This window comes from Procambarus clarkii, chromosome 21 (genome assembly GCF_040958095.1).
Source record: "Procambarus clarkii isolate CNS0578487 chromosome 21, FALCON_Pclarkii_2.0, whole genome shotgun sequence".
Lineage (NCBI taxonomy): Eukaryota > Metazoa > Arthropoda > Malacostraca > Decapoda > Cambaridae > Procambarus > Procambarus clarkii.
In genome coordinates this window covers 37,993,422-38,011,139 of record NC_091170.1, presented here as the reverse complement: position 1 = coordinate 38,011,139, position 17,718 = coordinate 37,993,422, and the positions used below count along the sequence as shown (strand labels likewise).

Below are 17,718 nucleotides of genomic sequence, written 5' to 3'. Positions count from 1 at the left end.
AAGGGCCCCTGTTGAGTACGTGTTCATGGTGCCATTGTCATCTAGGATCAAGCTATAATGAATCTTTAAAGATTCATTATATGATTTTGATACAATTTAGATATGATTTTGATATGATTTAGATATGATATAGAAATTATACATTTCTTAGATGATTATTAGATATGGTGGGTAAAAATTTCCCACAATCATGACAAGCCTGATGTTGGCCAGGGGAATTGAATTTGAAATGTAGTTTCTTTTGCAGCTGAAACACACATTCAAATATCATTTACAATTTTCTGAGCGTTTCTATTTTGTGCGCTCAGTGCTACAAGTGCGCTCCGAGTCTTAAAATTCAGTGTTACAGCAAATACCTGTAAATCGACTTGGAGATGTGCAAGTCCAATGAGCCGTGCTTCATTGCTGTATGAGCGAGAGAGAGTTCCTTTCAGTACACTACATGCGGATCTGGTACATCTATGGACTTTTACAGCGCCGTCTGTATCACACTGACACATCAGCGTCACCCATAGCCTGCTTTACATTATCAAGCGAAGCGTGTACACTAGCCTAAGTGCATTTACGAAATTTACTGATGGGTCAGCGTTATCCCACTAATTAATTGATTAATTAGGAAGGATGTATACTTAACATTTTGATGGAGTTGGTCACTTCTTGAAACCAGAATGCTTTTTTATATCTGTTTAAGAACTCATGAATCGTGTAAACACAGAAATCACAATAACGCGATGCATCAAATGAACAAATCCACAAGGGCCGTGACGAGGATTCGAACCTGCGACAGAGAGCATCCCATGACCATGTCGTAGCTCAGTCGATTAAGGCAGCGTCTGAGATGTTCTCGGACGCTGGTTCGAATCCTCGTCACGGGCCTTGTGGATTTGTTCAATCGTGTAAAGTTTATCAGTAATCATCCATGGATTCAAGGAACATAATTGCATGCAGTCATATATGACGTAGATCTGTTTTCTAATTCTGATGAACTTGATTGTTAAATTCTCTCTAGACCTTTTCTAGGTCCACTTCTGAAACGTTATTGTGCTCTGGTGTGTGTATTCACCTAGTTGTGCTTGTGGAGGTTGAGCTCTGGCTTTTTGGTCCTCAGCGCGAGCGAGCGAGAGAGACTTGAGTGTTGACTCCATACTTCTCCCAAGGATGTATTGGTTGAAGGTTCGGCACCACGCTGGCCGTGTTTTCTGTGCCCTAACATAATCTAGGGCCTTTATCAGGTGCCGATTCTTATATTAGCGGGCTCTTGTCATGTGATATAGAGCTGTCTCTTTACGTTTGCACAAACTTTACCTCGTCCGTCTAACCAATTCGATTTGTGATCAATCTAGCGTCCTACAACCCCTCTCTTTGTTTTATTTAATACCTTAAAAACAATATCTATATCCTCTATGTAAAGTTTCTTTTAACAAGAAGAGCTTTACGAACGCCGTGTGGGTTTCAGCGTGGTTTCCGCGAAGTCTCGTTCCCCTGGTGATGTTCACTCGTATCTCGTACACGAGGTCCACTACCCACCTCGCAGCGTCAGTCGAGAATCTTTTCCAGCGGCACGGGATACTTCCAAAGTTTTTGATAGAGAAGGACAACAAATCTTCGATCTCCAAACTTTCATTCTTTAGGTTCCCGTTCTCCTTCTGTGCACCTCTTTCCCCGAGAGATCATTTTTGATGCAAATATTTCTAATCCTTACGCGGTCTCGCCCATAGAAGCTGTAGATGAATTTAAATTATTGGTGCAATTCAGAGGCTTACTCTACCTTTGATCTGCTTTATCTAACCTCGCATCTCATGATCTAAAAGTCACTGATTATTTGACCTTCAATTGTATAATGTTGTCGAGTGTGTTGTGTGTTGTAGGTCGTTATCTGTGGTGTTTACAACTACCACAGATAACGATGTCCCAGCCCAATTCTGGTTATCGCTAAGCATCCACACTGCCTGGTGTGGATGTGCGGTCCTTTATGCGCGGTCCAAACAGAGTTCTTGACTATAAAAAGAACCTAGTTCCCTGTGTACGTTTTTAGTGTAATTGTTTTCTCCTCTTTCAGTCTGATTTATCTTCTTTTAGCCCCAAATTTGATTTGATAAAATGCCATGCCCAAGATTACCAACCGAGTGCCGGCGGGGGGATGGAAATAGCCTCGGCTACCATCCTCTTTTGTCCAGTCGTGTTGGTCGAGCGGTTAAGGGATCCTGTACGCCAGCAGAGTGCTCCTGGCAGTATGGGTTCGAGTCACTTCTGGGGTGTGAGTTTTCAGTTATTTATATATATATATATATATATATATATATATATATATATATATATATATATATATATATATATATATATATATATATATATTTTATTAAATATGACCGAAAAAGTAAGATTAATAATTCTAACACGAATTTTCTCAATCTTTCGTACATTATGCTTCACTGTTGGAGGTAAATCAAAAATCACTTCTCCAAAATTCATTTTTATTTCTAGTCTGACGCGACACGGGCGCGTTTCGTAAAACTTATTACATTTTCAAAGACTTCACAAATACACAACTGATTAGAACTTGCGTTTCCCTGATTTTATATCTACATTTGAGTGAGGTGGGAAGGGTGATGTGGCATTACATTTGAGTGAGGTGGGAAGGATGATGTGGCATTAGAGGATATTAATAGGGTATTAAAAGTATCAACACAAGACAGAACACGAAACAATGGATATTGAATAGAAGTGTTTGTAGAAAGCCTATTGGTCCATATTTCTTGATGCTTCTATATTGGAGCGGAGTCTTGAGGTGGGTAGAATATAGTTGTGCACAACTATATTCTACCCACCTCAAGACTCCGCTCCAATATAGAAGCATCAAGAAATATGGACCAATAGGCTTTCTACAAACACTTCTATTCAATATCCATTGTTTCGTGTTCTGTCTTGTGTTGATACTTTTAATACCCTATTAATATCCTCTAATGCCACATCATCCTTCCCACCTCACTCAAATGTAATGCCACATCACCCTTCCCACCTCACTCAAATGTAGATATAAAATCAGGGAAACGCAAGTTCTAATCAGTTGTGTATTTGTGAAGTCTTTGAAAATGTAATAAGTTTTACGAAACGCGCCCGTGTCGCGTCAGACTAGAAATAAAAATGAATTTTGGAGAAGTGATTTTTGATTTACCTCCAACAGTGAAGCATAATGTACGAAAGATTGAGAAAATTCGTGTTAGAATTATTAATCTTACTTTTTCGGTCATATTTAATAAAATATGTCTACAGGAAAGACTGCTACCAAAATATACTAATATATATATATATATATATATATATATATATATATATATATATATATATATATATATATATATATATATATATATATATATATATATATAATATACAGAGAGCACAGAGCACAGTGCCAAGTATAAAAAGTCCACATACCTGTCCGACATACACACACACACACACACACACACACACACACACACACACACCACACACACACACACACACACACACACACACGAGCAGTTATGAGAGCATAATCTGGCACTCCAGGTTCCCTTCAAGTGCCAAGTGCCACTTTAACAGTCACTTAGTGCGTGATGCCTCAGTGGCTTGAAGCATCAATGGGGAGGAAAATAATGGAAAAAAATAACTAGGGGGGGAAAGTATGGGGGAAAGAAAATTATGAGTCATGGTCAAGGTGATGGGTGGAGAGGGTGACAGTATGTGGTGTGATATATAACAAAGAGCTTAGACAAAGAGCATGATAAAGAGCTCGTCATGTTTCTACAGTTCTTGCAAATACACGCACACACCTGCCACCACACCTGGTTTACACTCACCTGCACCACTCCTATACCTCAAGTCATCCCCATACCCGGCTCTTCACCACTCTTCCCCCACACACCAGTCCTGGTTAAACACACACAGCAGGATTCTCTCCATCACTAGGACGCGAGGAGAAGAACATACGATATAACAAAGATATGAGAACATACGCGAGAAGAGCAGGCGAGGGTGGGCCACTGAGCCTAACAAAAGAGCGCTTATTTCGCTTAGTTCATCGCTGGCCCCTGACCATGGTCGCTAAGGCTGCGTCGATATCTTGGCACAACTTGCTATGCCCAGTCCCACCATTCCTGCAGCACTCTGTGTCCAGGTTGGTTGGTTGGTTGGTTGGTTGGTTGGGTGTGTGTGTGTGTGTGTGTGTGTGTGTGTGTGTGTGTGTGTGTGTGTGTATGTGTGTATGTGTGTGTGTGTGTGTGTGTGTGTGTGTGTGTGTGTGTGTGTGTGTGTCACATTACCACATCCAGGTTGGTTGTGTGTCCTTAGGGAACCAAACCCTGATGTTATCCCTTCTGCGTGGTACTGAATTCTCTCTTTATGTCATCGATAACAAGTTATTAATTCAATATTCCGACGTTAGTATACCTGTAAATTGCAACACGCATGACTTCGCTACACCTGTAACGATCACTATACCAACACACCTGCAATGTGTCTTCAATAGTCAACACGGATTCTATTACTTTTAGATTTCTTAAAACCATTAAAAAAATCAACTCTCCAGATCAATTAGATCGCCAGTAGTAGCTGTTTTTCATAAACACTTACAAAATCCAATATGCCAACTTCTATTCAAAATGTCAGAAAACCCGCAAAGGGATTTTTAGGGGGATTTTTTTTTTTTTGTGGACGATCATATGAGACGAGCCTAAAAAATATATCCCAGCAGTTCCCAGCCAGTTATTTGGAATGCATACCTCAAATGCCAATTTGACTGGGCTATCTGTAACGAGTGCGCAATATCTGCGCAATACCACAAAACATGTGTAATACGCAAAACATGTGTAAAATACCACAAAACATGTGTAATACTACCGTACCTGTTCTGCTCCTCGACACACCCGGTCGCCTCAATGAACACCTTACCTGCAATCAGAGAAGAAATACATTATGGTTACGTCAAGAATCTCCCAAGACAAACTACCTGTATTATGATATTCATTTCATACAACGCCCCAAGAGCCTCTACCACCTACAACGCCCCCAGGTTCACCTCTCACAACTACACCTTCCGATGTGAGGTAGGTAGGGAAGAGGGCGCCCCCCCCCCCCCCCTCTCCTCTGCCTACCCATCTCATAACCAACATGATGTAACCAAACAAACTTTCGAACCCTCTGTGTAGCCACATGTCCAACAGGCGTAAATACACGGTGATCTATACTGACGTTCCTAGGGATGACCGGCTAATGGGAGGAAATTTGTTAGTGAAATGTGACGAGAGAATTCCGTAGACTTCATCATTGCTGCAGTTGTGGCTGAGGCCTGAGGCTACTGAACATATGGCCCTGTATGACTAACTATCCTGTGAGATGGGGACCCGGTGTCACTGCTGCCTTATTCACTCTTGTGTTGTTGATATCCTCACAATGCACCCAGAGTCTGTCAGTGCAGACTGTTGATCACATGCCTCTGTATGACTAACCATCCTGTGTGATGGGGATTTTTTTAGCATCGCGTAGCTAGCTTTTTGACACACTGTACTTCCCTTGGGTAGCTGCACAAATGCTGATGTACCTAATGTGTTAATTTAAAAAAAGCATTGGCCCGGCGTTTTCCTTGCTAAAACATGTGGTGGTGGTGGTGGTGATGATGGTGACGAAGGTGGTGGTGGTGGTGGTGGTGGTGGTGGTGGTGGTGGTGACGAAGGTGGTGGTGACAAAAAACTATGATGATAAAAATAATAACGAAGTTGACGACAAAAGTTTAATTGTTTCTTTACCACTTAATTGTATCTTCATCGTGTTTCTATGTAATTATCTTCTACTAATTTCCATATCTTTTTGTATCTGTACGTTATGGATATTTTTGTTAACTATTCGATTTTGTCAAATATACGTTTCATTCATTTTTATTTGTTCTATTGTTTATCTTTAATCTTCCTCCACTTAATTTCGTAAGTTTCTATCATTCTGTTCTAAGGTTCTCCTCACCCTAAATTCATCTGCATGTCCTCTCTACTTCCAATCTTTATTCCATCCTCCGTTATTCTCCCGCCTACTCTCGCCGTTTTCCTCCCCCTTTTTCCTTACTGTGAATACCTGCTCAACTTTACCAAACTTTTATTCCCGTTCTAAAAAAATGTTCTTTTCTTTCCTCACAATCCCATATTCTCCTTCGCCCTCTCCTCTCTCTCTCCTTCTCCCTCCACGCATCTTTTCCCTTCCTTCATTCACCTCTCACCTCGATTCATGCACTCTTCTCAATCTCCATATACATGGAGTGCATGGCGAGGCAGTGTCTCTCTCTCCCTCCCTCCATTCACGTCCCCGAAGCACCTCTCCTCTCCCTCTCTCTCTCTCACTCCTCTCACTCTCCAGGGCACCGTGGAGGGGGGGGGGGAGGGGCGGAGGAAGAGGGCGCCTCAGTGTGTGTACAAAGTAATTTGAAGACTTGGGACAAAAGTCGCGAATAACAGCGTTGAATGTCATTATCAGGCCGCTGTCTTCCTGTCCCTGATGATGTGTCCAATATGATGACGGAACACGTTTTGGAGGGAAGGGGAGGGGCGGAGGGAAGGGAAGGGGAAGGGTGGAGGGGAGGGAAGGGAAAGGGAGGATAAAAATTTGAAAATGAAGGATAAAGGTATGGAACGATTGCGAATGAGAGGAGATTTGAGGGGGAAGAGGAGGAGGAGGAGGAAACAGTGATAGGATGAGAACATGGTGAATAATGCGGAGAAAGAACGCAAGCAAGTGGAAGAGATGTGAACGAGGCAAGGAGAAAAGTGAGGGAGGGATGAGAATAAATGGGAAGGGAGATCACTGTTGTTGTTTCCTGATCGCCCACTGACCTTCCCGCCGCCCATCACCAGACCACTGACCTTCCCACCGCCCATCACCAGACCACTGACCTTCCCACCGTCCATCACCAGACCACTGACCTTCCCACCGCCCATCACCAGACCACTGACCTTCCCACCGCCCATCACCAGACCACTGACCTTCCCACCGCCCATCACCAGACCACTGACCTTCCCACCGCCCATCACCAGACCACTGACCTTCCCGCCGCCCATCACCAGACCACTGACCTTCCCGCCGCCCATCACCAGACCACTGACCTTCCCGCCGCCCATCACTAGACCACTGACCTTCCCGCCGCCCATCACCAGACCACTGACCTTCCCGCCGCCCATCACCAGACCACTGACCTTCCCGCCGCCCATCACCAGACCACTGACCTTCCCGCCGCCCATCACTAGACCACTGACCTTCCCGCCGCCCATCACCAGACCACTGACCTTCCCGCCGCCCATCACCAGACCACTGACCTTCCCGCCGCCCATCACCAGACCACTGACCTTCCCACCGCCCATCACCAGACCACTGACCTTCCCGCCGCCCATCACCAGACCACTGACCTTCCCACCGCCCATCACTAGACCACTGACCTTCCCGCCGCCCATCACTAGACCACTGACCTTCCCGCCGCCCATCACCAGGCTCCCCTGGCAGGGGCAACGGAGCGAGAAACCTGTAGTGAAGAGCTGAAAACAAGATAATGATAATGGCTTCCCATGTTGTCCCTACACACCGCACTCTACAGAGGGGAGGACAGAGGGAGAGGGTGAAGGATAGAGGGAGGGGGGGCGAAGGATAGAGGGAGAGGGCGAAGGATAGAGGGAGAGGGCGAAGGACAGAGGAAGAGGGCGAAGGACAGAGGGAGAGGGCGAAGGACAGAGGGAGAGGGCGAAGGACAGAGGGAGAGGGCGAAGGACAGAGGGAGAGGGCGAAGGACAGAGGGGAGAGGGCGAAGGACAGAGGGGAGAGGGCGAAGGATAGAGGGGAGGAGGCGAAGAATAGACGGAGGGGGCGAAGAATAGAGCTAACAAAATAAGGACAGAGCTAGCGGAATAGAGCGCGCGCTAACAAAATGGGTAATTTACCAGCAGAATGGGGAGAGCGGCAGCAGAATGGGGAGAGCGGCAGCAGAATGGGGAGAGCGGCAGCAGAATGGGGAGAGCGGCAGCAGAATGGGGAGCAGAATAAAACTCTCCCGTTCACAGGTCACAGTTAACATGTTCTCAGAGCTAATCCACGAGTACACTGTGTAAATGAACACATTGCGCTCTGCATTAATATGCAGTTAATCCTCCCCGCACTGTTGTTTGTGAGAGTTAATGTTAAGAGCTGGTGAGGGAGCCAAGCGTGTGCCTGAACGGGGACAAATCTCAATGGACCGGCCAATATTAGGGACGATTTGAAAAAAAAATAATACAACCAGCCAATCAGGAGCTGTATTTGGGACCCTAACAGTAATAAGTTCAGCAAACAGGAGCTGGACTGGACTGCACTCAGTACAGGAGGGCACTGACCCTCTAACACGATACCGTTGAAGCCAAACGTGCCATAAATTCTTAGAGCAAACGACGAACCAGCGAGGAAGACAAACTGACACAATAATGTTGTCTCAAGATTGCCAATGACTCTTAGAGACTTTCTTTCAGGCTTGAGATGTTCCATAGAGTTTTTCCCGTCGGGTTCCTCCGAGTTGCTGGTCACAGGTCACAGCTTCATTGGAAGCTGTGACCTGTGGCACATTTTCGTCAATATACAACTGACTTACCGTGTGTATGACGATATGTTATTCCTACGGGATATCAAATGCATTATGTCTTTTCGTGATGCCGAACTCACTTTATGCACAGTATCTTGGTTGATATTAAACCGCTGATATTTTTATCTTTGATTAGAGAAGGTTAACTGAACCTCCTCGGTGCCTTTATTGACTATTCGGTGAGCAGCTTGGCTCAGACTACCAAATTGCTGCATACAACGACCAGAGGAAGGTATGTTAACCACTGGTGAACAGGTGATCCACAGAACTTGTGGCGAAAGAGACGTGACACAAACTTCATCCCACAGTGTTTCTGTATTACGTATTTTTTCTGTATTACGTAATATGTATTTTTTTTTTAACCAACCGTAATTACTTCATCTTTGTTTCATCTGTATTTTGAGCATATGATATTCATATAACCAAATATCTAATAGATTTTATTCCATAAACAAAAATAAATCTTTGCACTGTAACAATTTTTGGTTGGTTTAAACTCTAGAGGCCACCCAGAGACACATGCAGAAACATCTAAGAAATTACACCGAGAACTCTTGCCGGCAGGTGAGGCACTCACGTTGACACTGAGAACTACAACTCGTCACAGTATGAATTTACGTCATCACTAGATTGACGGGGATGGGGGGGGGGGGGGTTAGGGGGGGTTGTCAGTCTGGTGACACTCAAGGAACCAGGTGTTGAACCTGCAACGGGAGACCTGGCAGGTGTTGAACCTGCAACGGGAGACCTGGCAGGTGTTGAACCTGCAACGGGAGACCTGGCAGGTGTTGAACCTGCAACGGGAGACCTGGCAGGTGTTGAACCTGCAACGGGAGACCTGGCAGGTGTTGAACCTGCAACGGGAGACCTGGCAGGTGTTGAACCTGCAACGGGAGACCTGGCAGGTGTTGAACCTGCAACGGGAGACCTGGCAGGTATTGAACCTGCAACGAGAGACCTGGCAGGTGTTGAACCTGCAACGAGAGACCTGGCAGGTGTTGAACCTACACCGGGAGACGAGAAAATAATAGTCAACTCCATCCACAATTTCAGAAGTAGGAAAGATCGTGTAGGCTTGTGCCGGAACTCGCTGCATTTCTGAGATTGAACGATTGGGCAAGCACGACACAGAGTGAGCTATTGGGTATTTATCTAGCTTTTGAGTACCTTAAGCTCAATGGTGATGGAGTGATATTCTGTGACTCTAAAAGTGCTCTGCATTCCTTAAATAACCCATCACAATGTATGTCTGAAGTAGCTTGTAATATTAAATGGAATGTAATTTTTGCCAATGATAATAACTATTGTATAAAATTTGTGTGGATCACATCCCATGTTGGAGTTAGAAAACATGACTTTTTAGATCAATTGGCCAATGAGGCTTGCAGGAAAGAAAACACTGATTATGACTTTGGATTTTCTACTGCAATTATAAGAAACACACAGATTAAGAAATTCATTCAGATTTAGAAAAACTAACAAATTCCCAGACACCTGAAAGCTGCAGTATTAAAAGCTGAGACAACTTTTGTAATAACAGGTATTTGTATGGTCAGCACAGTAACCGGACCAGGCAATGTGATGTAGTCATTGCGCGAATTTGCCTTGACTATACACACATCTGGCAGGTTAGTGAGGCTGAGCCACTGTAACACCCAGGACCTCCCCCCCCCCCTTAGAGTTCACACCCAGGGAAGCCTTCTCCAAGAGGTCAGCCCAGATGACCTCCGGTTTATCTTGTATATTGATTAAAAATTCCTGGGTTAGTCTTAGTCAGCATAGTTTCAAGTATGTAATATTTCATGCAAGGAAATTAGACTCCAGATTCTTATGTGTAAACATCCCTGGATCTCCCCCTTTTTGGCCAGGTCAGAGGTCAGTCACATGTAATTAATAACTCCTCTCTTGAAGAGTGTATGGTGAATGTCAAACAAGCTTTTTGAAATATTTCTTGAGTGTTTGTACACTCTTGGTGGTTAGCAACAGCAGATCTCCCCCTCCCCCCTGTGGGGGTTGTATATAGAGGTCCTTTAGGGACTTAGAGAGGCAGAGTGCGGTACACCGGGATCGAGAGCGGGTCTGTGAAGAACATCTCAGCCAGGGAGAGACAGAGGTCTTAAGGTAATGTGTGTGATCTCTGAAATTTTGTTCCATGTCCAAATTTCTTAACTTTGCCAATGTTAGAGTAGGATTTATAAGTGGTGATTGACATAATTTTGGTCTCAATAAACTTTTGTTAAATTTCCCGTCTGTGTCAATTGTTGAATCCTCTTAGCCTTTTGGATATAGTGGTTGACAACCGTTTTCATAATTAATGACAGTCCTAGAAAGTACTCTCCAAGTCAAGCAATGTTTCTTGCCTCGTTGCTTGATATAGTTTCAATGGTCAAAGGCAGATGGTGGCAGCGTATTTAATCCTTGTGTTAGCATTTCCTTATTGGCAGTGTATCTTTTGGTTCCGGTGTAACCATCATATGTCAGCTCACATTACCGTGTTTCATAACAGTGTTATCAAGTGCAACCGATGAGGAAGTGTTACTCAGGATAAGTAGTGTTTACATTAGTAACCATTTTTTGTGTTCCATTATAGTGGTGCATTTTAGTGGCGGTGTTACAATAGAGCGGTGTTACACCACTACCAGAATATTCAGATTGTAAACTCTGTTACAAACCTTTAATGCATTCACTAGAACACTATATTGTTGAATGTGAAACCGTAAAAGACTTTAGACCTCCTGATCTCTTGTACCACCAACTGTGTAACTATTTCATTGACTCAGGTGTTCTGGACGACATCCTAACAATTTATCCAAAATTTGCTTGTCCATTTTAAAGAATGAAGAACAATTCTATTTATATTAATTTTAAGCTGCATCACTAATGAACCCATCCCTACCCTTGTGTGGCAGTGCACAACAGAAAGTTGTATTTACATATTCATACATTAAAACACTGATTGTAACCATGTGCTTATTGATTGTAACCATGTGTAAATATATATGTGCTTCAGCCTACAGTTTAGACCTATTGTCTTATGTATGACCCTCTGACCTGTGTGGCAGTGAATACGAGCATTATCCTCACTTTAATAAGACTTAATTGAAATCCTCAGATTAGGCAAAATTGTAATTATTTTTTTCAATAAAGATGTTAATAATAATGCATTACACCACAAGCGGATTGAAAGATGAAAGGCGTACATATACCATGAACAAACAAAAATTTTTTGAAAAATAGGCGAAAACAAATATGCAAGTACGAATAGTTAAGTACAAATAGGCAATTATACACACGAAATACTGCGGGGAATAATGTGGAAGAGGGAGAGATTAGATTGAGCATCAACAGCATGAGTACATTAATAGAAACTGGGCCACTATGATCCACAGGAACTTAAAGAAGTACTCTTTTATGTCAAGAGCTGTGTGACACTCATGACGAGGTGGTTGGCACCTGAAGGTCGGGAGGCAGTACTAAACGACCAAAGACGGGAAAGACCGAATCCAAGAGCTGAAACTCAATTCTAAACCACAAATAGACAAGTACACAATAGCTAGCAAGAACTCTTAGCAAATAAAATAGTTATCTAACACAAGATGAGCCGCCACCTGCCTCAACTCTATCTTCTAAATCAAAGCTCCTGAGGAGACAATAGTTCCCAAAATGGGAAGGGAAAAAAATGGGGGGAAAAAATATGAGAGAAATCTCCAAGAGGGGGGTAAAAGTGTCCCTCCCCCCCCCAGCGCTGGCCGGCGCCTCCCTGGCTCCAGCTCTCTGGATGCCTCGACTCCTCGCTGCCTGGAAGAATCCACAACTGTCACGGAAACGATTGGCTTCCCTGGAAATGAGCCGAGTGTTTAATTTTATTACCTTTGTTTTATTGGGCCCGCGCAGACGGCCAGCGCGCCGTCCTCCGCTCCGGAAGATAATTGGAACCCACACTGGCCGTTAAGGATCAGTTAAACGTATCTGGCTAATTAGAATTCAACCTTGGAGCCATTCCGAGTTTACTTCAATTTTCTGGCGGCCAGAGCGGAGGCGTCCCGATCCCTGGCTTTTTGGCTTGGGACGTCCCGTAAAAACGTTTACAGTCGGGGCTCCAGCGTGTTTGGAGACAGTTAATTTAACCATTACATTTGCCTCAGCCATTTAACTATTACTGGGTCCTGCCCCGGCGATTTCACTCGAAGAGCAACTCTCTTGTAACTCTTAATGGGTAAAGTGTCCGACATCAACACTGCCTCCACGACATATTGAACAAGAGCAAGAGGACAAAAATGTTCCTGATCTGTGACGCTCCTCTTGTATTGCAGCCTCTTGCTTTCCTCCTCTCTTCCCTACTCCTCCTCACTATGCACCCCCTTTCCCCACCCCATCCCCTTTCCCTTCTTCCCCCTCCGGAGGAAGTCGCTAGACGATAACCAAACTTGTTAAGTTATCTTGACCCACCGGCACTTAACCTTTACACTAGAAGAGAGCGGGCTTAGGAAGAACTGCTGCCATAATAAGATGGGGAACATACACTAGTGTATGATGTATACACCATAGGGTAGTGTATTTGATGTATGTCTTCCACCTAGCGAAGCACCGCCATTCTGTTGCCAAACTTTCATATTTCAAGAACTGTCAAGTTCTCAGTTTTCTTAGAATGACGTGACTTGCTTCTGGATCCTCACTTAACACTGATATTTTCTTCTCCTGAAAATATATATATATATATATATATATATATATATATATATATTAATTTATTTATTTATTATAATTACGCAGCACCACCGTGGAGAGCCTCCTGGCTGGGTGCTGTCAACACTAACGTTTGCATATTACAGCAAATTACCAGCGCAGTATAATAGAATTTTTTGAGAATTTTGTGGACATCAGTGAGTTTGTTTTACAATATATATAAAAAATCAGTGAACAAAAAAACTTCCAGGTCAATTTAAAATATTACAGAATTCATCATGAGGTGTAGTGAAGCACCTGTCCTCAGACCAAGTCCATTCCATCCATCGGTCAACCCCACAGACGCATTCATTAATTTTAACATGCTTTTCATTCAAAACGGGAATTTTCTCAAATATAAATTAATAATATAATATATTAGTATATTGTGCATATATAGGCATAGGTTAGGTTAGGTGTTTAGGTTCTGTTGGCAATTATTTGTATTTGTAGTACGTGGGTGAAGCATTTACAGCTTTGTGGATCGAACAAACTTCGTCAGTGAAGCACTTGTTCCGGAAGTGTTCGAACGTCAACAGTTGTGAGTCGTGTGTAAACCGTTTTTCATATATAAACATGGGGTTTGGTGGGTACATGGAATGGACTTTGGATGTTTGTATATGAGGACTGCTGCAGACTGCAGATGAGGGCTGCTCGAACATTCATTTAGAGCTCACTTGTCAGACTGGGAGGAAGGGAAAGACTGGGAGGAAGGGAAAGACTGGGAGGGAGGGGAAAGACTGGGAGGGAGGGGAAAGACTGGGAGGGAGGGGAAAGACTGGGAGGGAGGGGAAAGACTGGGAGGGAGGGGAAAGGAGTGTGGAACTGAAGGAGGGACTCGGGGGCACCCGGAGACGACTCGTACACAATAAATAAATCAACTCTCAATCATAATCTCCTCTGCTTTTAAATTTGTTCTGCTTTCTTCCCCCATTTTCCTATTTCCGTCCCTGCCTTCCCCCTCCCTCCCTCCCTCCCTTATAAAGGTCAGGGTAGCAAGTTTTACGCCGTACGGCTCTCGTCTAGCGTAATTACGGAGCTGAAGTAGGCAAGTAGATATCTTTAACTTGGGGCCCGATTGGCGGTTACCAGAAGCGGCGAAGGTTAATGGTGAAGGAGTAGAGGGCATTGGTGAAGGGAGGAGGAGAGGGTAAGATTGAATAGGATAGGATGCCCATAGTAAATTCTGATCATAAAGTTACACCTCCAAGAGTGTGACACCCTCCCCACAGCGTCACCCACAGTATGATACACTCCCCACAGCGCCACCCAGTGTGACACACTAACGTCACTCCTCGCCACTACCTCACTCAGCCCAGTATAACGCTTCACCTCGCCAAGGTGTTACTCACCACCTTGAGTAAGACCTTGAGTATCACCTTAAGTACACCACTCAACCCAACCTGGTGGCCGAGTCAAGCGTCTTCACGGGGCTGAGACGCGGCGACAACACGACCCCAAGGGGGTAACGACCCGTCGCACTCGCCACTACCCAGACGCACGACAACCCGCCACTCGACACGGAGGACATTAACAACGAACATAAGTATTCAACGACGGCGCCATTGTTACCTCCAGAGGCACTGTTCCCAGTCGTTACCACGAGTGCCTCTTATAGCCACGATAACAACTATACACACACATTGTGATAATGATTTTCTGGAATGTTTTTTTTTTTTTTTTTAGTCGCCTGTCTTATCTCTGAGGAGGAAGGGAAATATCAGGGGGAAAGCGCCAAGCCATTACGACTATATATATATAATCTCTGGGGAGAAAACATGACTAACCTGAAAACCTGTTTTATAACAATTTGAAAACAGCTTAACGGCCTTTTCCAGTTGTGAATTTTGTCAAAATTAAGGGAAAGTGAGTATTCACTAAATAGGATCATTATCTGAATGTATTCAACTGGCAAACAGGTAGAAACATGGTAGGGATTGGCTAACAAGTTTGTTATCAGTAAACGAGACTTCACACAATAAAATTAAACAGTTACGAATCAGACAGAAGGAAGTATTCGTCTGTTTAACTTGAGATGTGAGGGAGGCAGGCACGCACGTACACGTACGTACGTACACACACACACACACACACACACACACACACACACACACACACACACACACACACACACACACACACACACCGTCCTGAATGATTCCTTAGATTTCTAAAGGTAGTTCATGAGTTGACCATCCTTGTATACGCCGCTGATTTGAGCCTCTGGCGACAGGTTCGGTGTCATATCAACCCCGATGTTCATATGTATCCGTGTTCGATACCAGGAGGGTTGCCTCTCCTCTCCTATTGAGTACCTTATGGCTGGCCGCCTGTTGCCAAAACCCAGCTTCATTCTTACTTAGTTGCCTGCATGTGTACTCTCCTAACTGTGCTTCGGCTCTTTGGTCCGCCTCTTAACTGTTAATCAACTGGTGTACAGATTACTGAGCCTACTGGGCTCTATCATATCTACAACTGAAACTGTGTATGGAGTCAGCCTCCACCACATCACTGCCTAGTGCATTCCATTTGTTATTTGCTTTGCCAATTAAAGTTCTTTCTACTGTGTCCGTGGCTCATTTGGGTACTCAGTTTCCACCCGCGTCCAACTGTGCGTGTACTACCTAGGTTAAATAATCTGTTTTTATCTACCTTATCAATTCCTTTGAGAATGTTGTATGTAGTGATCATGTCTCCCCTAACTATCAAAGACCTGAGGTTTAGTTCCCGTAGTCTTTTCTAATAGCTCATACTCCTCGGCTTGGATACCAGTCTGGTGGTAAATCTTTGAACCTTCTCCAATTTAGTCTTGTCCTTGACTCGACGCTATTGCTGTATACTTCAGCACTTGTCTGACATACGTGGTATACAAGGTTCTAAAATAAAAATGATTCATTACACAAGCTGCTAACGGCATTTCTCATGTTGGCCAACCTAGCATATGCCGCGGATGATATCCTCTTGATGAGGGCTTCTTGGGACAGGTCTGTCTTGTTTGCATGCGTGCGAGAGAGAGTGCGAGAGAGAGAGTGAGAGAGCGAGAGAGTGAGAGCGCGAGAGAGAGAGAGAGGGGGGGTGAAGAGAGAGATTATAGAACTGTTTCCAGGGTAGTTTTTCGTGTAAATGTTTCTCATTCGAGGATCTAACTTTAATCCTTGGCCTCAGGTTCCATTGTTTCTCATCTTAAACATTTCCTTTGTTGACTCCCTTGAGAATTTGTTGTCACATCACCGCGGCTTTTTCTTCAGGAAAGTTCAGAGGTTGAGCTCCCTCCCCCCCCCCCCCCCCCCCTTTCATCCTTTCCTGGTGCCCTTAACTCCCGCACTGAGCTCTAAATAAACCTCTATTTGTTTAAACATTTTTGTTTTGTTTTTTAAGTTATATTAGTAGAGCTTTATGTTGGTGCCACGAACTTTTTGGAATCAATTTTAACCCACCAATTGCAATTGTAAAACAGTGCATTCAAAATAGGTATTTTATCTAAATTTGAATATATATATATTAGAATCGAGTGTATAGTTAGGTCTAGATTAGGTTTGGTGTTCAGGTTCTGTTGGTGATTTGTAGTACGTGTGAGAAGCATTTACAGCGTTGTGGTTCCAACAAAATTCGTCAGTAAAACATTTGTTCCGGAAGTGTTCGATCGTCATCAGTTGAGAGTCGTGTGTAAACCGTTTTCCATTCATAAACAGCTGGGGGTTTGGCGGGTGCATGGAATCACTTTTGGATTTTTGTTAAGAGGACGGACTGCGATTTGAAAGCTTCAGCGAACTACTGCTTGAGCAACCAGCCTATCCTCCAGACAAAGACCCAAAAGTGATTCCATGCACCCGCCAAACCCCCTGTTTATGAATGGAAAACGGTTTACACACGACTCTCAGCTGATTTCGTTCGAACACTTCCGGAACAAATGTTTCACTGACGAATTTTGTTCGAACCACAACGCTGTAAATGCTTCACCCACGTACTATAAATATTCGCCAACAAAACCTAAACTCCTAACCTAACCTATGCCTATATATGCACAATATGCTATTATAATATTAATTTATATTTGAAAAAATTCCTGTTGTGAATGAACAGCATTTAAAAATTTATGAATGCGTCTGTGGGGTCGACCGCTGGATGGAATGGCCTCGAATCGAGGACGGGTCGTGAGCAATGTTCAAACGTCAATTCAGAGTCGTGTGTGTTAAGCGTTTTCATTCATAAATAGCGGATTTGGCGCCTCCATTTAACGAACATTTGGTTTTTGTTAATGAGTCTGGACTGCATTGTTTACATGATGGGCTCATCAATTCACGTCATCAAAATGAGAAAACCCGAGTTGAACAACTCGGAAGCCTCGAATCCATTGTTAACTAATT

The 17,718-nt window shown here is 43.8% G+C and overlaps 2 protein-coding genes across 2 annotated transcripts in view; one reads left to right on the top strand and one right to left on the bottom strand.

Moving 5' to 3' along the window:
* Positions 1-4,788: 4,788 nt before the first annotated feature.
* LOC138367275 (ctenidin-1-like) lies at positions 4,789-7,475 on the bottom strand. The gene is made up of 2 exons (XM_069328693.1): positions 6,861-7,475; positions 4,789-4,812 (listed from the first exon to the last, which is right to left on the bottom strand). Exons 1-2 carry the CDS (start codon positions 7,473-7,475, stop codon positions 4,789-4,791), a joined length of 639 nt encoding a protein of 212 aa, XP_069184794.1.
* Positions 7,476-7,982: 507 nt separating this feature from the next.
* LOC123749696 (uncharacterized) overlaps positions 7,983-17,718 on the top strand; it is a 13,597-nt gene continuing 3,861 nt past the window's right edge. The window contains exon 1 of the mRNA XM_069328692.1: positions 7,983-8,119. Within this exon, the coding sequence (XP_069184793.1) occupies positions 7,983-8,119 (137 nt within the window). The remainder of the gene's footprint in view (positions 8,120-17,718) is intronic.

What these genes read in the sequence shown, in the direction of transcription:
- LOC138367275 (XM_069328693.1), bottom strand. Translation starts at nt 7,475, where the DNA reads ATGGGCGGCGGGAAGGTCAGTGGTCTAGTGATGGGCGGTGGGAAGGTC. An exon ending in TGGTGATGGGCGGCGGGAAG is followed by an intron (nt 4,813 to 6,860) that starts GTCAGTGGGCGA and finishes GGTATTGCGCAG; the next exon opens with ATATTGCGCACTCGTTACAG.